Here is a 19,762-nt window from a genome sequence, read left to right as displayed (position 1 = left end):
TAAATTCAGAACATTTCAAGGGAAACATTGTACTTTTTACTCCACTACATTTATCTGAACCAATCAACTACTGGTTCCTTTGGAGAAAGAGATTTTAACAGAAAACTTGATGAACTTTCAAATCTGAAGATTTACAGAAAGAAAACAAAGTCACGTGACACTCAAACGCACGCACGAGCTTTAGGTTCCAGGCTTCAGCTCTCCAGAATACACAACTGTCACATGGAACGTGTACTTTCACTTTTGTTACTTATGTTGACGTACTCTGAAATACTTCTCCACTTTTGGTTCAGAAGCATTTTGCATGGAGACGTTTGATGCGTCCGGAGTCAGCAGAGGAAACTGGTGTTTTTCTACGCAGGAGCCGTTTCTTCACGCTCCCTGTTTCTAATAAACCAACCAACAGTACCAGGGTTTGATTTGGGTCTTAAATCCGGGGAGGAGGAGGACTTGTTCGGGTCCTCCTCCCCAAATCCTCCTATCAAGGAAACATTGGTGACGTTAAGAAACCTAATGCTGCGTTCAGGGCAGCTCGGAACTGGGACATTTCTAACCTCCCATTCGGAAAAAAGTTCACTCCAAGCTGGAGTTCTCACAGCAACTCGGACAAACATGATAGTAAATCTACCCTCAGGTAACCACCATGACCGGCATGTGATCGGGTATCTGGATCCAGGGGGAAGTATCTGAAAGTTACCTCGCGACGGAGTTCCTCAAGAAAACGTGAAAAGGAAAAATTGTGAAAAACATAAAGAAGTGTAGAAAGTGAACGGACTTTTGTAACTCGTCTTCTGATTGGAAGATAAGCGAGAAGGCTGCGCTTGGCGTCCAGTCACTCGCCACTGAAGATCGTTTGTGTCGAGGGTTGTGAACGCGGCAGAGGAGCGCGAGCAGGCCCCGCCTCCCGCGCAGCCAATCAGCGGGCCGCCTTGGCGGGAGCCCAGGGAAGTCCCAACTCCAGGAAGCGAGAAGTTTGTGACAGTACGAAGGTCCTAGAGTTCGAGGAGAGAAACCGGGCCGCGAGTTCACACCCCGCTCGTTAACTGTAGGATTTGGCTTTGGAGGTAAACGCGCCAAACCGAAGAGGGAAGACGGACTGTGACGTCATCAACATGTTAGCTTCAGGGCTGCTGGCTAACTACTGCGCCGACAACCAGGATGACCGAGCGCACGCAGTAAGTACCGGAACAGAGGTAAAGTTTTCTTTACCTGAGGGTACTTGGTGTTCTGACCCGATGACCCAGCCCGTGGCTCTCAGGGGACGCGACTGCTCAACTTTGTGTCAGAACCCGATGACGTCACGACTTCCCTTTCAGTCTAAATATTCGCTCAGATCAACCAAACGTCACTGGTTGCGGGTGGGAATGGAGGACACTCGGATTTGTCCTCTGAGTTTTACACTGTGTGATTTTTTTTCCCTGACCAACAGCACTGAAGTACCTGTGCTGGACTTGTACTTCTGATAAAACTGTGCCGCGGGCGCTGAGGGGCCGAAGGAGCTGCAGGACCCGAGGGGTTGAGGGGCCGCAGTAGCTGAGGGGCCGTGGGAGCTAAGGGGCCGTGGGAGCTAAGGGGCTGAAGGTGCTGCAGGAGTTGAGGGGTTGAGGGGCCGCAGGAGCTGAGGGGTTGAGGGGACGCAGGAGCTGCAGGAGCTGAGGGGTTGAGGGGCCGTGGGAGCTGAGGGGTTGAGGGGCTGCAGTAGCTGAGGGGCCGTGGGAGCTGCAGGAGGAGGTGCATGTTCCCTCTTCCCCGAAGCTTCTCCTCCTACAGGGAGCTGATCCCAGCCTCTCAATGGTTCCCAGTTAATGCTTTCGTCAGGGTGTTTTATTTTGAAAATCCATTTTGTGTCTCGCCCCCTGATCTGCTCTGGTCAAATTGACACTGCCAAGCCAGAAATATACCGGGTGCATATTTTTAGTGGAGCAGAGGGGGTCAGATTTGTCTGGTGGACTTAAAATGATCGTGTCTGGAAACCTTCCCTGGATTTCTGTTCAGGATGACACTATCCTGACTCTGTCCATGTCAGCTGATCATCGGGCTGTAACCTCACGTCATGTATGTCATGGCAGTGACTAACACAACAAATTTCAGCTGGTGGCGTCTCCCTCCAGGCAGGCCGTCACGCTCCAGACGTTACTGCCTGTGAGCTGATGCTGTTGGTGGGGTAGCAGGGAGCTGCAGAGTCGCTGAAGTACACGTTTAAGAGGCGATAATCGCTTCTTTCTGAGGGACCTTCAGAAATAAATTCAAGTTTATAACAGTTTAATAGCAGTAGGCCGAGTCTCCGGGTCTGCGTGTCTGAGCTTCTCTGTCCCGGGTCTCAGAGGGGGGTTCGTCTCACCGCTCTGTTGGGACAACAGCGGTGAACTGGTTTGTCTGGTTGAATGCCTCCGTGCTGGTGAGAGCGGAGCTCGCTGGAGTCTCCACAGGCCCGCGCGTCGGTCGCCAGGCTTCCTAGTTTGCCGGCACCTGTTCGCTGGCTTCGCATCACCGCGTGTGTCTTTCCAGTGCGGCTGCTTGATCATGGCACGAAAGGTTGAATTCACAATATGGAAGTTTTAGTAAATGTTGGTATGGTGATTAAATAACCTGATTGGTCACCAACACCTCGTGTGACTGTTTCTCCTCTCACCTGGTCCAGGTGGACAAATACCTGCACCGTCTTCAGCTGTCTGATGAGACTCTGATGGACGTGTCCATTAGGTTTCGACGAGAGATGGACAAAGGCCTGTGCAGGGACACCACCTCCACCGCTGCTGTCAAGATGCTGCCCACTCATGTTCTCTCCACTCCTGATGGAACCGGTAAATCCTTCTCACTTCAGCACTCAGACGGCTGCCGATGTTTCTGCTCTCCTGTCCGTCAGAACCAACCTGCTGCTGTAGGCTGCAGTGGAGCGAATCCGTCCAGGTTATTTAGAAAGAAATCAATCACTATTCAGGACGGCGCCTGCAGTCAGGTGTTGATGCAGCTGATATGAGATCTCTGTAAACCAGGGGTGCCCAGACTTTGTCCCTCAGAGACCAGAACTTGCAACTGTCTCTGCATCTCTATTTATTTCTTAGTTCGCTCTCACGAGCTCCTGCAGAAACGCTCTCCCTGACCTTCATTCAACCTCCTTCTCCCTGCTTGAATACACACCAGCCGCTCAGAACGTGCAGACTGAGGTCAACTTGGTTCCCACTGCTCATGTGTGATGTTGTTCGTCTGTGTTCAAAGAACAAGGGGAATTCCTGGCCCTGGACCTCGGAGGATCCACCTTCCGAGTGCTCCTGGTCACAGTGATGGCTGATGGAAAGCCAAAGGTGGAGATGGAAAATCAGATTTATCCTGTTCCTGATCATGTCATGAGAGGCAGCGGCTCGGAGGTGAGAGGGTCACGCGTCACGTTCACTGCCACTGAATGAGCTGTGCTAGTCAGAGGCGGGGGGGGGGGGGCGCTCTGCTCCAACCGTTCTAAGGGCACAGCAGCAGACCTGCCGAACCCCTCAGACCCTGGTGCTGACATCCTATTTTTATCCAGTCTCGACTGGGAAGCTATCAAATCGTCATCATTGACGTTAAAAACGTGTGAAAGATGAATACATTTCTGTGCGTCGTGTCAACCCTGAAGACCTGCTCCTGGTTCGTTTGACTCCTCCTCATCTAAATGTGCATCTTTAACAGTTGTTTGGTTTCTGCTTCTTTCCCTGACAGTTTTACAAATGCATTCATTCAGTTTAAAGTGAACCCGATCTGGACCCACGGAGGTAATTAAATATCTCCAAACCTCCATTTCTGTGACGGATAATAGAGAAAGTAATGGCAGCACCACTTACCTCTTTTATGAACAGATCATTTTAAATTGTTTCCAGTCTGGCTTGAGATGTTTTCTCAGGATTATGTGTCTTATTATGCTAATGAACCCTGCAGTACAGTGGCAGCTGGGGAGTCTCACTCTGGCAGTGCTGCTTCTTCCGTCAAATCTGAAGTTTATCATCCAAATGAGTAACTGTTGGAAGGTGCTGTTGTGTTTGGGTCTCGACATCAACACTCAGAGGACACACACACACACACACACACACACAGAAGAAGCAGAAACTTGCAGACGTGTGTCAGCTGACTGTCTCCCTGTCCTGCAGTTATTTGACCACATAGCTGCTTGTCTGGCTGATTTCCTGGACAAGATGGGCATGAAGGATAAGAAGCTCCCCCTGGGCTTCACCTTCTCCTTCCCCTGCCAGCAGGCCAACTTGGATGAGGTGAGCCCTTTGGAAACTGCTTTTCCTCTTCTTTTTGTGCCGCCGTCGTGTTCACACCAGCCCTGCTCGGTTCGTCAGCTAAGACTCGTTCAGAGTGATTGATGAGCTCCGTCCCTGCTCGAGTGCCCGGATTCGTCCGCCAGCGAAGCTGAACCTGCCACCACCCCAAACGAGCTTTGCTTTGATTTGACGTCACCTCTCCGTGTTGCAATGTCGTTCTGTTTTTTTCTTTAAAAAAAAAATTCTCGGTTTTATAAAACTTTTATTAACTCCCTTTTTTTTCAAACTGATTAAAACCACATAAAGATGAAATGGAAACTTTGCTGAATTGGACAAAGTTGTTCCAAAGAAATGTAAAAACGTACAAAAATAAGGAGCAAAGTCTCATGAGGAGGCTGAATTACTGGCAGGTTAACGAAGCTGAGACACGCCATTTTTTCTCCTTCAGTCGGAGGATTTCTGACCCTCGGCCAAACCGATGTCGCACCAAATTTTCAGCTGACACGTCGAATCCTGATTGCTTTGTTCTGTTGTTGTTTATTTTGCATCTTAACCAGCTGTTCTCTCATCCAAGCGCCAGTCAGTGCCTGTCATGCTGCTGGGACATTGCCACTGACGGTGTGGAATCATAATCATGTGAAAATTATTCCTGCCGAACAAAAGCAGATATAAAACAGATCTGAATACGCCCATCTTATGAGTCGAACATGACTGACATGCCGCCGTCGCCGTGGGAGTTCATAAAGAGTGTTCCATAATAGAAGTGTGACGCGTGAACACAACAGAGTCCCCGTCCCCGTCCCCGTCCCCCTGCCCTTCTGACACAAAGAGGTGGAACATTCTCTCCCCTGGTTCCGTCTCTGTGCTCATTGATACGGACGGCGAGATGTAACAGTCCCAGCGCGTCAGGAGTCAAGGCCGCCTTGTAGCAGCACTAGGAGTCTCAGGAGGTGCACCTCCAACTTGTAGTGGCATGACGCCTTCTCGACATAGGGGGGGTCCGTATATGTGCAGTGGAGGTGACGTGTACATCCAGAGAGAATGAAGAAATATGTTAAAAGTAGATTCAATACGGACGTGTAGCCTCCTGAAATGAGTCATTTTGGTGTTTACGTACGTGTAGAGTGTTTTGGTGTCCTGGACCAAAGGCTTCCGGGCGAGCGGAGTAGAAGGCAAAGACGTGGTCAGCCTCCTGAGGGCATCGGTCAAAAAACGAGGGGTGAGTATTCAACATCTCATTTGAAGTCTCACGCAGTGCTGTTAGCCAAACCCATGAAAACCTCCCTGAATTGTTTCTGACCTCTAGAATCCGTAGAGTAAATCTGTGCAGTCCTCAGAGCTCTGATTGGAGCTTGAGGAAAGTTGACTCTGGTAACTTCAGCCTCAATTCTTGTTGGCGGAGTTTCAGCTGGAGAGGCGCCTGTTTCAGACAAGGCCACCTTTGTCTCCGCTGTTCTTTCCAAACTACACGGTGCTAACTGGTGTGTCTGGCATTCATTCAGTTCACTCCTTCATCTAAATATTCACATCTTTAGAAAATAGGAATTTATTGCAGGGTTGTCTAGCAAGAAAAGTCATAAGGCCAGGTGACAGGTATTGTTTGAGGAGGAGGACAGCGCCCGATGACAAGGGTCCAGCACAGGCCAGAAACTGGCAGATGGCGGAGCCCTGGAGAGAACTCACTCAGCGACGTAGTTTAGAAGTCTCAGAGGTCAGTGCTGAGAGTTGACAGGAGAGTAGAACATCATGACGTACTCACGCGTTGTTATAAAACATCTATGCACCACACTTGAAGAGTCTCATGACACTGAACAGTTTTGGAGTGTTCTACAACCACAAAATGAAAACAAATAAGATGAATCAATCAAAAATATATGACCAAGTTTTTGCTCTAAACAACTTGAATTTATTCTGATTGCTTCTGAATCAAGCCTTGTGACACTGTCATATTTAACAATGATAATGGCTTATAAGAGAGGAGTATAGCTCTCATATCGCTCCCACGTTGTTCCCGCATCGCTCCCGTATCGCTCCCGTATCGCTCCCGTATCGCTCCCGTATCGCTCCTCCATTGCTTCCGTATCGCTCCTCCATTGCTTCCGTATCGCTCCTCCATTGCTTCCGTATCGCGCCTCCATTGCTTCCGTATTGCTCCTCCATTGCTTCTGTATCGCTCCTGTATCGCTCCCGTATCGCTTCCGTATCGCTCCCGTATCGCTTCCGTATCGCTCCTGTATCGCTCCCGTATCGTGCCTCCATTGCTCCCGTATCGCTCCCGTATCGTGCCTCCATCGCCCCCGTATCACTCCCGTATCGCGCCTCCATTGCTCCCGTATCGCTCCCGTATGGTGCCCGTATTGCTCCCGTATCGCGCCTCCATTGCTTTCGTATCGCTCCCGTATCGCGCCTCCATTGCTCCCGTATCGCTCCCGTATGGTGCCAGTATTGCTCCCGTATCGCGCCTCCATTGCTCCCGTATCGCGCCTCCATTGCTCCCGTATCGCGCCTCCATTGCTCCCGTATCGCTCCCGTATGGTGCCCGTATTGCTCCCGTATCGCGCCTCCATTGCTCCCGTATCGCGCCTCCATTGCTCCCGTATCGCGCCTCCATTGCTCCCGTATCGCTCCCGTATCGCTCCTGTATCACTTCCGTATCGCTCCTCTATCGCTCCCGTATCGCTTCCGTATCGCTCCTGAATCGCTCCAGTAACGTGCCTCCATCGCCCCCGTATCACTCCCGTATCGCGCCTCCATTGCTCCCGTATCGCTCCTGTATCGTGCCTCCATTTTTCCCGTATCGCTCCCGTATTGCTTCTGTATCATTCCCGTATCGCTCCCGTATGGTGCCCGCATTGCTCCCGTATCGCGCCTCCATTGCTCCCGTATCGCGCCTCCATTGCTCCCGTATCGCGCCTCCATTGCTCCCGTATCACGCCTCCATTGCTCCCGCATCGCTTCCGTATCGCTCCCATATCACCCCCGTATCGCTCCTGTAAGGTGCCCGTATTGCTCCCGTATCACGCCTCCATTGCTCTCGTATCGCTCCCGTATTGCGCCTCCATTGCTCCCATATCGCTTCCGTATCGCTCCTGTATCGCTTCCATATCGCTTCCGTATCGCTCCTGTATCGCGCCTCCATTGCTCCCGTATTGCTTCCGTATTGTTCCCGTATCGCTCCCGTATCGCTCCCGTATCGCTTCCGTATCGCTCCTGTATCGCTCCCGTATCGCTTCTGTATTGCTCCCGTATCGCTTCTGTATTGCTCCCGTATCGCTTCCGTATCGCTTCCGTATCGCTCCTGTATCGCTCCCGTATCGCTCCTGTATCGCTCCCATATCGCTCCTGTATCACTGCCGTATCGCTCCTGTATCGCTCCCGTAGCACAGACCAAGAGCTCAGTGACTCCAGAGCCCCAGAGAAGGAGCCCAAACTTGAACTGGTATGTTGAAACTTTCACCCAGCAGCTCTGTTTCCTGGGTGAATGCTCAGCTCAAAGATTTTTACAAGGCTTTTTTTATTTGATGCTGGACAAATAATCATCCTGGGTCCGGATGGATGCTGAGTCTCTTCTCCCTCACCTTTGTTGTCCTGTTAATTATAAAACCATGTCTCGTGTCCGTGTTTAATGACTGAACGGGGGCCTTGGGGCTGCTGTGGCTTAAGGTGGCTAAAGGTTACAGGGATGGACCCACACAGGGGAACGGTTGTGCGATTATAAGGGATGGTCAAGAATAATGAGTCAAATTTCCCGTAGGGAGTTAATAGTGTCCAAAAAAAATTCATGGGGAACCAATAGAGCGATGAGTGCTGTGGCACGTGACAGCTGACTTGATGACATGAACGTGATGCCTTCAGGGAGGGGCAACCTGTTCCCAACCCCACGACAGGAAACCACTGACATCATCTTGATGGGGGATGGATCCGTTTCTAGAGTCAGCAAACACTCAGGCAGGACTGGAGTTCAGATCTCCCAGCATCTGTGAAAAGTAAAGTTCATGACTGTCACATGTGAGTGAGAGAGGTCGAAGGGTTGTCATCTTCTGGACGCGACTGATGGTCCCACATTGGAGCCTCGTGATGTCCTGAGGTTCCCCTGCTGCGGTTTGCTGTGGTTCTGCCTCACACAGCAACGATGGCTGCTCTTTTTTTTTCTCCACTCAGTCTTTCTGTACACGAGGGTGGCGCCAGTGCTTTGACAGCAATGATGCGTCTTGCCGCTGGTCGCACAAACTCTGGCTGTATTTGTGCAGCTCAGGGAGGCTTTGATCCAGATTCGATTGTTGCAGGTTGTCTACTTTAGTTTTCTTCAGAGGGAAAGAGTTGCTCCTCGTGTTCAATCATTGCTTCCTCAATGTCTCTCTGTCTCTCTCTCTCTCTCTCCATATATTATACATATATTGAGATATATGCTGTATATCTTGCTTGCTTACTTGTGTACAGTTGTAAAGTTCGTTTCATATTTTATATCTCATGTACCTGCACGTCTTTAGCTGAAACGAGTCCAACAGCTTCTAAGCAGTACAGTGAGATGGAGGAGCTTCTGATCATCAGCAGTGGTGGATTTATGGAGGACATCAGTCCTGAGAGTTAAAGAATCGTCTCTGCGAGTAACAAATGTGACACAACCAATAAAAGACAGGCTTCCCTGACACTGTTGACGATCCTCCTCAGTCTCGCTACTGCCTTGGTAAAGCCCAACATGGAAATTCAGAAAGTACATTAAGGGGGATATTACTCCAAGCCTGCAACCAGGCTTTTATTTTGAAGGTGGTGATGGATTCTTTGAAGCACCGCTACAGAGCTGTTTCAGTGGGATTGTCCTGAGGTGGTGTTCAGGGGCTGTTTAAGAAAAACGATTTCACTGCCAGTTCGTGCTTTATTATTGGGCTGAACTCTTTATATGCCTCCACGCTAAAACTGACCCTTGACCCCTGGTGTTGGGGTTGTGATTGTGAATTGGGAAATCAATGCCTGCTCATCAGTTTTTAACGCCTTCAGGTCAAGGCAGGTCTCCTGCGCTACACTGAGAATACGTCTCCCAGCAGCCGCTCAGAGGAGGCAGTACTGTCTGCAGGGCCGCTCCGTGTTAGAGGCACACCAGACCTCCACGAGGAGCCTTCTAACATGGACCTGCCGCCATGCAGGCAGAGCCGCCAGGCTGAGGCAGAACAGAGCTGTTACAGTTGTGAGCGAGCAAACCTGCCGTCCAAACTCACGACCTCTGACCTGTGCCTGTGGTCTTAATTGGGGTGATTCACCACCGCTCTCCACCAGACTGGATATACGTGGAACATTGCAATCCTCATGATAGGAGACTTGTACTGCATGAGCGATGTTGCTGCCTTAAGAATCCTGCCAAATGGTCTGACCTCCCTGGACTCCCTGACCTCCCTGGACTCCTTGGACTCCCTGGTCCGACTCAGTCGGGCTGTTCTGGTTTCCTGCCCTGTTTTGCATGTGTGTTCAGAAGTTGTTTTGTGCAGGAAGAAACGAGCCGTCTGCTGAACCACAGCAACTCTGCTGAAAGGGCAGAGAGTCTCTGTCAAAGGTTTTGCGTCAGTATGGAAAAAAGTTATGAAAGTTATTAAACGCTGTGAGAATAAAACTTTCACATGGAAAACAGAGTTGAACTTGCGAACCAGAAAACACTGATTCTCCAATGTTTGATGGTAAATTCCAGTGACTTGTCATACTGGAGTATCGCTGACCCTAACAAAGTAAGTCATGCCTGTCAGTCAGGGGCCGTCGGCCGGTTCCTGGCTTCAGTGACGATGGACGTGAATCTCATTGCAGGACTTTGACGTTGATATCATGGCGGTCATCAACGACACCGTGGGAGCCATGATGACGTGCGGCTACGATGATCATCACTGTGAAATCGGCCTCATTGTAGGTGAGTTCATCCTCAACGGAGAATGTAGGTCAAACCAGAGAGAGTGAGAAACCAGACGTGACGGTTCTGAGCTCTTTGGCCCGGTTCTGAAATGGATCACGGGGGATGGAACTCTGCTGTGTGCTACATCTGCAATCACAGCTGTGCATGGTTTCTAGCGTATTCTTCAGTTGAGGTGGACTGTGTCAGAAAATCATCCCCTTGTCCTCGCACCTCCTACGCTGCAGTTAATCAAGCCTGCAGATGCAGCGCTGACATCCACCAGTCACGCAACGACAAGGTCATGACAAATGGAACGCTATTATCTGCACGAACTGCATCACAATCAGAAACACTGTTGTCTGCTAAGATTCCTCCTTATCGAAGCGCTGCAGAAGTGATAAAAGCCTCTCTGCAAGTTCAGGGTTGTTAAACCCATCAGGACGGAGGCTAATACACTTGTGACCTTCCTCACTCCTCACCAACACCTCATTCACCCAATGGTGGTGGACGCTGCCGTGCAAGGTACCAACCGCCTCCTCAGGAGCAGTTAAGGGTTCGGTATCTCGGTCGCTGAGGGAAGTGAGGAGTAAATCAGCAAGCCTTTAGCTCCTCCTCACCATCATGTCCTCAGAGGAAACTCCCAGGGACACGCAGCTCGTCCCATTTGGACTCAAGCGGATCCAATCAGCTGGAAACGTGGATCCTGTTGCAGGAGTGAGGAGAACCCACCGGGGAAGGGTTACCCTGACAGACCCTGACCTTGAGCTACCTGAGCACCCGATGTGTCAGGGTTTTTTTTAATCACTTTTGAGGTTGTTTACTTAAATTGTGTAAGTCTACTTGAACTTGTCTTAATTTCCTCAACTTGTTTGGCCCGTCTGTGCAGGAACCGGGACCAACGCCTGCTACATGGAGCAGATGAGGAACCTTGAGCTGCTGGATGGTGATGAAGGCCAGATGTGCGTTAACACGGAGTGGGGTGCGTTCGGAGACGACGGCGCCCTAGAGGACCTGCGTACCGACTTTGACAGGGAAATAGATGCAGGCTCTCTGAACCCGGGCAAGCAGCTGTGAGTGATCACAGCTTCTATATTCATCACTGTGAGAGGTTTGTGTCAGACGCTGCTACCATGAAGCGTTCAGACAGAAACTTTGATCCGTTCACAGTTTATTGAACCTGCTGCTTTTGTAATTTACCTTTTTCCAAGTGACCTTTGCTCTTTTCACCAAGCAAATTTGATGAAGTCATTTTAGCTGAGCGTAAGAATCCCATGTTTCTGTTGCGCTGCCGTCTGAGACCGCAGGGCTGTGATGAGCCACAGCTCAGCTGGCGGAACACCAGGTGGTCAGAAACTGTGACCGGCTTCTTAAAACGTGGGGAAGTTCCACACACGTAGGAATTCAAATCAGTTTTCATTCATATTTTGAAATGGGCAAAACAGAACGAACGACAATTGTTTAACTGGACAAAAGACGTGACAGAAAACAGAAAAATAAAAGAGAAAATAACAGTAATTAATCACGAGAGCGAGCAGGTCGTGATTTTCAAAAGAAAATGAAGCCATGCAGCATCTGTGCAAAGCTGCAAACAAAATCATCAAATTCATCCACAGAAAATTAGGAAATATCAAAACAGACTCATCAGCTCCAAGACCTTGGGTACCGCGCAGTCCTTGATCCAAGAGACAAATCATCCTTAGCATTTTGTAGACTCAGCTAATGAGGCATCTATTAACTTTAGGAATATGAAAGCAGCCGTTATGAGGAAATTGCTCTCATGTAAATTTACTGGCACTTTTTTTATTGACGTTTCTGTTCATACAGAAGGTGGCTGATGAAACCTTGTGGGTTTGCCAGGTTTTCAAATAACCTCCATCAGTGATTTTGAACTAAAAACATAATTTGTCTGCTGGTAGTTTCGAGAAGATGATCAGTGGGATGTACATGGGAGAACTGGTCCGTCTCATCCTGGTGAGAATGGCCAAAGAACAGCTGCTGTTCCAGGGCAAGACCACAGCAGAGCTCCTCACCACCGGGAGCTTCAACACCAGCTTTGTCTACGCCATCGAGAGTGACAAGTTAGTGTGTGTGTGTGTGTGTGTGTGTGTGTGTGTGTGGGCCCCTGCATTCGAGAACCACCATAGCTGTTCATTTGAAGTGTGCAGTTCCTTCTGAGGAGTCTGATGTTAAGTTTGTCCCTGCAAAGTCCGCAGAGAGCAGCACATAGAGCGCACGCCTGTTACATTACATCACGCCCACTACTTCCTGTCCTGCCAGCCTCATAATCAGGAAGTACAAGTCCAGTTCCGTCTGGCTGGACACCAAGCGCGTCAACAGTTTAGAACCACAGCTGCTCCAAACTGAATAATAGAACTACAAACCTCACTGCCTGCTGGGAAGCAAACGACAGAGTAAACGCTGGTGATCGCTCACCTCTCACTCCATCACCGCAACCCGGCTTCACGCCAGGGAGGAACCCATCAGCTCTACAGAGGGGGGTATCAAGCCTGGGGCAACTGAAGTAGCAGCTCCCTCATGACCTTTGACCTCAATTCTGAGAAGAGAAAATTGATATCCAGGATCTCCACAACTTAATTTTCCCCTTTGGACTACAATTTTCACTCTTAAACGAACCGTCACAGAGACACAAACGTTGTCCTCAGCAGGACGACTCCGACTGACGCTCCCGCACGTCTTACGGCGCTGGAGCAGTCATTCATTCACCAGCTGTACTCAGTGATAAGGTTTCCATTTTATGCAACTATACAATTCAACAAATGACAATACACAACAGCCACATTCACGCCAGCTGATTGAACCCTGAAAGGAGTTTGATCCCCAGCCCTCAAACGATCGAAACACAAACTCAGAACTCTTGGAGTTTTGTGGCGGGTTTGAAAAGCTTCCATGACTCCTGCACTTTGAATCTTGATGTTTGAATAAGTTAGGTAAGTATCAACTCCTTTCTTGTGCATTTTCCTTGAATATGTAGATGTCATTGACCTTGAGGTTACATTTCTGGCTGGAGCTGCTATTTCGCTGTTTTATTCAAGCTGTTTTTTCTCAACACCGTGGTGTTGAACAGCTTTACATGAATTTGTATTTTGCTTGACTTGCAGAGGTGAGGAAGGTCTGGCGAGTGCTGAGAGGCTGCTCCGGGGCCTGGGCTTGGACCCCTCCGTAGAGGACTGCGTCGCCACTCAGAGGGTGTGCCAGATAGTTTCCACACGGGCCGCACACTTGTGCGCCGCCACCCTGGCTTCACTGCTGAGACAGATTCGGGATAACAAAGCAGCTGAGAAGCTACGTACCACGATTGGAGTGGACGGGTCTGTGTACAAATATCATCCAGAGTAAGTTTTCCTGAACATGGTGATCATCAGGCGTCCTGCTGGATCTCTCTCTCTCTCTCTCTCTCTCTCTCTCTCTCACACACACACACACAGAGCTGTGCAGGGTGCAGCAGAGAGGACAGGCTTCTAGTAGTAATAGTCATTAATTACTGACGTCATTTATGAAAGTGTCAACCAAAAGTTTTCACATTTGCTCAGGTTTTCCAGGAGGCTCCACAAGATGGTCCGCCGACTTGTGCCCGACTGTGACGTGCGGTTCTTGAGGTCCGAGGTTGGCAGTGGGAAAGGTGCCGCCATGGTAACAGCCGTAGCCTACCGTCTCGCCGCTCAAAACAGGGAGCGCCAGCAGATCCTCGACACCCTTCGGTTGAGCCACGAGCAGCTGCTGGAGGTGAAGAGGCGAATGAGTGAGGAGATGGTGCGAGGCCTGTCGAAGCAAACACACGAGCAGGCCAGCGTCAAGATGCTGCCCGCCTACGTCAGGTCCACGCCAGACGGCACAGGTAGCAGGATCAGGACAGAAACTACACCTCTGTTTGACTCAAATCATGGTATTTTTTCATTGAAGGCTCTTATGTTTGTTTTCCTCATAAGAACACGGGGACTTCTTGGCTTTAGACCTCGGGGGCTCCACTTTTAGGGTGCTGCTGGTGAGAGTGCGAAGTGGCAATGTGGACATGCACCACAAGATCTACAGTATTCCTCAGGAGACCATGCAGGGCACGGGGGAGGAGGTAAAAATCCGGGGTGGACTGGACAGAATAAGCAATGGAAAGGTTGCACAGTAATGAAATCTTCATCATGAATCCGTTGTTTTGGTGATTGAGGGACGTGTGACCTGAGACTGAGACAAGTTAGCACTCGCTGATCAGCAACATGTCTGCTCACCCACCTTGACTTGAGATGTCTGGTATGTTGAGAGACTGTTGTCTGCTGTGTGTGTTTTCTTATCCTTGTGTTCTGTCTCTCGGGTTCCAGCTTTTCAGCCACATTGTGTGCTGCATTGCCAACTTCCTGGAATATATGGGCATGAGAGGAGCGTCCTTGCCTCTGGGCTTCACCTTCTCCTTCCCCTGTCACCAGAGTAAACTGGATCAGGTGATGAGCGAGCCGTCGCCGGCTGGTCCCTCCGGTCATATTTTACATTGTGATCACTGAAGACTGAGTTTTGAAGGGGGGTTGAGCTCTGATATACTGAGATGTACATGGGTGTTGATTTTTGGGTGAACTTTCCCTCAAAGCTTGTCTTGTGTGTGTTGGTGATGCCTGGAAGCAGCCAACCTGATCGCATCGCTAGCTAAAGAAGGTGTGGACAGAACGAGAGTGAGTGCAGCAGCAGTCAACCGTGTGCCGCCTGTTTTCCAGGGAATCCTCCTGAAGTGGACGAAGGGCTTCAGAGCCAGCGGCTGCGAGGGACAGGATGTTGTGACGTTACTGAAAGATGCTGTTCGCCGAAAGGGGGTCAGTATACGCACAGCCCATCATTCCTCATGCACCTCCACTGACACGTATGTGGACAGTCATGAACACGCCGCGCAGGTATTCATTGCAAACACTTCTTCTACCCTGCGTTTTATGCTGTTTTCTTTGTCACGTTCAAGGTTGGAACAGAAACCCGCCACTGCTCAAATGCAGCTGCGTTCGTCCTCCTGACGCAGAACAACTGGCTGTCTTGAACGTGAAGGCCGCGCGTCTCCGGCAGCTCTTTACCTCCTTATTCAACCCCAAACTTCTGTTTTGTGTGATGAGGACACGGTCTCAGCGATGCTCCGTCTCTTCCTTGGCGGAATTGTCCTCTCAAACGTTCTAGTTTTTACTTCTCCAACTGTCCCTCAGGCCGTTTATCGATCCGTCCTCCGGCTCTACCCCCCCTCAGTCCTCTCAGATTTAATCTTGTCCAGACAGGATTTTAAAGATAAAACTTTTGCTAACTTTTTAATGACGAATCCGACGGTGGTTAAATCCAGTCCGTCAATGCCATAAACATGAAAGTGATACTTCACCCAAAAAGTGTAGTTTCTCTTTCAAGTACAAGTACGTGTCCTGCGGCCACAAAGATGTTTTTTCCCTCCTGAATTACTTCTGGGTGACTGCAGAATGCAGTAAGAGCCGGCCACGCATATTTAGCTCTCCGATGTTCTCATCCATCAACAGCTGCGTCTCTGTCCAGTCGTACTGCGCACATCTGGGAGGCAAAACACACTTTTAGGGTGAAAGGTCAGAATAAGTCGACCTTGACGGTCGTCTGTTGTCTCCGCTTTCAGGAATTTGACTTGAGCTTTGTGGCAGTGGTTAATGACACCGTGGGAACCCTGATGAGCTGCGGTTATGAGGACCCCAAGTGTGAGGTGGGACTCATTGTTGGTGAGTCTGCCCCCCCCCCACACACACACACACACACCATTTTCCTTTGAAGCAAGTCTCATTTCCTGTCAGGATTGTGACTTTCAAGGTCTCCGGTGATTTGTTCTCCCATCAAACGCTCAGGTACGGGGACGAACGTCTGCTACATGGAGGAAATGCAGAACATTGATGGCGTGGAGGGGGATGACGGTCGCATGTGTGTCAACATGGAGTGGGGAGCCTTTGGAGAAAACGGCGAGCTGGATGACTTCTTCACCCAGTTTGACCGTGATGTTGATGAGTGCTCCAACTTCCCCAGGAAACAAAGGTAGAGGATAATAACACTTTTATTTAGAACAGCAGAAACACACAGAGCTGCCAGGGAACGTGACAACAGGAGGTGCAACCACAGTGTAAATGAGCCGGAAGAAACTCAGGCACCTCGTAGGCTTGGCTCCTCCAGCCAGCACCGAGCTGTGCGATGCTATTAGCCAGAACAAAATCGAAACTCACTTTTTGTGCAAAAAAAAACAAAGCACAGAATTTCTTATTCAGAAAGTAAGCGTTTGATTGTCATACAGAAATAGAGAAAACAAGGCTTCAGCATCCTCGTTCTAATGATGATGAGTTGCAGTCGCTGTGGGAGGAGACGTCTGCACCTGGCGCTGTAATTGCTGTGTTGTTTGAGCCTGACACTTCCTGACTAGATCATTCGTCTCCTCGCTCAGTTGCACCTCCTGATGTTTCCGGTTAAACTCACGAGGCTGCTGGGCCGTAGAACTCTGTTCGCCTGTTTGGCTGAAAAAAGAAGGTTTTGCTAGTTTTTGTTTCATATGGTGACAACATGGTTGGGATTTATCAAGTCCACATTGTAGACTGAAAGAACTCTGGGTTTGCCCTCTGCTCTGGCAGGTATGAGAAGATGATCAGTGGCATGTACCTGGGCGAGATTGTCAGGAACGTGCTGATAGAGTTCACCTCCAAAGGCTTGCTGTTCAGAGGCAGACTGGCAGAGCGGCTCAAGACCCGGGGCATCTTTGAGACCAAGTTCCTGTCACAAATTGAGAGGTAAGAATTCACTTCTTCCCTCATCACCACGGTGACGTTGTGGAGAGAAGGTGAAATCCTAATCCCTCCGTGTGCCCCCTGGTGGTGTCAGAGTCTTTTGCTGCAACTTTACCTGCGCAAAAATGACACATAGCTTTGCTTAGGTCTTTTGGCTTGCTGGTCACATCCGGCGTTGAGCCCTAAATGATGCCCAACAGGTGAATCCATCCCTCTTCCTCCATGGAGGGTGGCAAGTACACGCCCACTACACCTGCCACATGCCGCTGCAGACACCTGCACGAGGCATTCGCGCAACCCTGCGATCATGGCCATCAAACTACAACGACTGAATAGTTGAATGAATGATGGTGACAGCAAAAGACAACAGGAAGACACAGGATTTATCGAATCATATTTCAGTGTATTTTCTGAAGGGGGGGGGCTCAGTGCATGATTAAGAGCTTCAGTTAACGAAGCCGTCGTGCAGAACAACTGACTGTTTCTGGTTCGGTTGAAGCTGTGGTGCAGGGACAGCTGTTCTGGTGGGATTTGTCTGTTTTCCTCCTTTCAAAGTGTCTGTTTCCATGTACTTTGTGTACTGTGAAGTACTGCATAACAGCAGTATTAAATCCATCACATGTATCAATCTGCGTGATCCTAAAGTGACCGCCTGGCCATGCGGCAAGTGCGCTCCATCCTGCAGCACCTGGGTCTCACCACCTCCACGTGTGACGACAGCGTCCTGGTCAAGGAGGTGTGTAGAGTCGTCTCCAGCCGCGCAGCCCAGCTCTGCGGCGCAGGTTTAGCCGCAGTCGTCGACAGGATGCGACAGAACCGCAACCTGGAGCAGCTGTCGGTCACCGTGGGCGTGGACGGCACCCTTTACAAGACGCACCCTCAGTAAGTCCAATCGATTCACCGCGGCTGTTTTCACCCTCAAGGAGAGAAAATCTGCTGCTAAACTTTTAACAATCGACTCCTCGCTCTTCTCTCCCGCCCACGTCTTCTATCCAAAGTTTTTCCAGAATCCTGCAGGCGACGTTGCAGGATTTGGCGCCTCAGTGTAAGGTGACATTCCACAAGTCAGAGGATGGAAGTGGTAAAGGGGCCGCGCTGATCACTGCCGTGGCCTGTCGGATGAAGAACGCTGCAGTGAATCAACAAGGCGGTGGTGAACTGTCAGGCTGAATATTTATATTGTAGTTGTAGCATACTTGTATGTACTTGTGCACTCCGGTGCCGTTAGCGACAATGAAATGGAGATTTTGTTACTTGAGAACTGAAACTGCTTTTAACAGCTGTGTGCCTGAACCAGAGGAGGCTGCTGGGAGCTGTGGCCTGAAGCCTGTGAGCCGCTCCTCTCAACCTCAGCAAGGCTCTGAATCCTGCATCTGGTTAGAGATGAGGATTTTCTTGTTCGGGCTTCCTCTTCCAAGAATGAATGAATTAATGGTCATAAACAGCTCCCAGGCCAGTGAAAGGAAGGTAGGTTTGTTTTCAGATGAAGCAAACGGACCGGCCCCCCCTGACTCGCCGGCTCAAGTCCAGTGTCTGTTTGCTTCAGGCTGCAGTCATTTTATATTTCTCGTTTTTTTCAACCATTTGGACGGAAGGATCAATCTGACGGACGGATTGTTGTGACCTCAGACCAGAATCGTCCTCAACGATCTCTTGGTGGTCTCACATCACCTGTAAGAATGTAAACACGTCTGCAGTTGTAAACTTTCCTGGTTTAATATCGGTCCCCCCCTCAGGTTCTGTAAATCCACAACATTTCATCAGACATTTGGTTTTGTTCTGCAAACAAACAACCGACCAGCGGTGGTGATCACGTGACCTCCTCAGCAGTGGCGATGAACAGACTCCTCAGTTCTGACCTGGAAGGTCATATCGTGAGGGTGGCGAGAGCCTGAAACTGCATGAACACAAACCAGGAGCTGTTTTTATCTCTCCAGCCTCGTCGGCTGGGATTTATTTTCCTTTTCCCCTTCAGTCGTTATTTTTGTTGATTTTCATAAAAGAGACGACCATACGTCCGGTGGTTCTGCCCGTTTTTCTGCTTTGGCGATGTTTCATTTCTGTTCTTTGACGAAACCTCCATGTTCTGAAGCTGAAACTTTAGTTTTGCTTTTTGATGGACACATCACGAGTTTAGAGAAGTGGTTTGTTTTCCTTGGGTTGCCAGTTTGTCGCTGTGGTCTGACGACGTCTTGGAGTGCAGCTGTCCACCGATTCACCAACCAGAACCTGCCACAATAAACTTGTCTTGGAACTGCTGCCTGTTCTGTTCTGATTTGTCTTGCATGATTTTTCATAAAGATAATTTTATAAACCAAAACAGTCCCGACGCCTGGGCGGGGCCAGACGGAGCAGCACGCCGCTGCTCGGTGCGCTTCACCAAGCTCACAAGAGGGAAAATACATTCAAACTACTTTGGAATAAAAGACAGGAAAAAGGAAAATCAACACAAGAACCAGCTTTGGGTAAAAGAGATGCAAAAAGCAAATACATCCTGGTAGCAGAGGTCAAAGGTCACAGTCCCTGCTGACTCAGGTGGCTGGGTGGTTGGTTCCAGAGATGAGATTTCTGAGTACGCCAATGAAGGTGTGACTGCGTGTTTGACCTGGAGGTCGTCCCCTGATGATGACCATGAAGTCAAAGGACTCTTCATCTTCTGGCTTAAGGTGATACTTCACCCACAGGCTGGGTTCCGCCGCTCAGAGACGTTCTTCCCGCCTTCGTCGCCTCTTTGAGCCTCCAGAAGGCAGAAGGACTTTGTTCCGAGGCAAATGTCCCGTTGAAGTATTCACACTCGCACCTCGGGGTGTTGTCCTGTGGGAGCGTTCGGTCTCTCCTGGGTGCAGCAGTTGTGCTTTCCTGTGTTGCAAACAGGAAGAGAATTG

The 19,762-nt window shown here is 49.8% G+C and overlaps 1 protein-coding gene across 1 annotated transcript; it reads left to right on the top strand.

Moving 5' to 3' along the window:
* Positions 1-890: 890 nt before the first annotated feature.
* On the top strand, positions 891-19,136 carry hk2 (hexokinase 2). Its single transcript, XM_086207449.1, has 18 exons — positions 891-1,175; positions 2,642-2,804; positions 3,220-3,368; positions 4,122-4,241; positions 5,365-5,460; positions 10,035-10,134; positions 11,003-11,186; positions 12,033-12,194; positions 13,236-13,469; positions 13,668-13,972; positions 14,064-14,203; positions 14,448-14,567; positions 14,835-14,930; positions 15,734-15,833; positions 15,957-16,140; positions 16,725-16,880; positions 17,523-17,759; positions 17,876-19,136. The coding sequence occupies exons 1-18, from the start codon at positions 1,113-1,115 to the stop codon at positions 18,045-18,047; spliced, it is 2,781 nt and encodes a 926-aa protein (XP_086063575.1). The 5' UTR covers positions 891-1,112; the 3' UTR covers positions 18,048-19,136.
* Positions 19,137-19,762: the final 626 nt, after the last annotated feature.

The sequence above is a fragment of the Aulostomus chinensis genome, chromosome 6 (genome assembly GCF_037954235.1).
Source record: "Aulostomus chinensis isolate RoL2024-O1b breed Wild chromosome 6, RoL_Achi_v1.0, whole genome shotgun sequence".
In the NCBI taxonomy this organism is placed as follows: Eukaryota; Metazoa; Chordata; class Actinopteri; order Syngnathiformes; family Aulostomidae; genus Aulostomus; species Aulostomus chinensis.
Note: the sequence above shows the minus strand (reverse complement) of the source record. Positions and strands in the feature narration are given on the sequence as shown.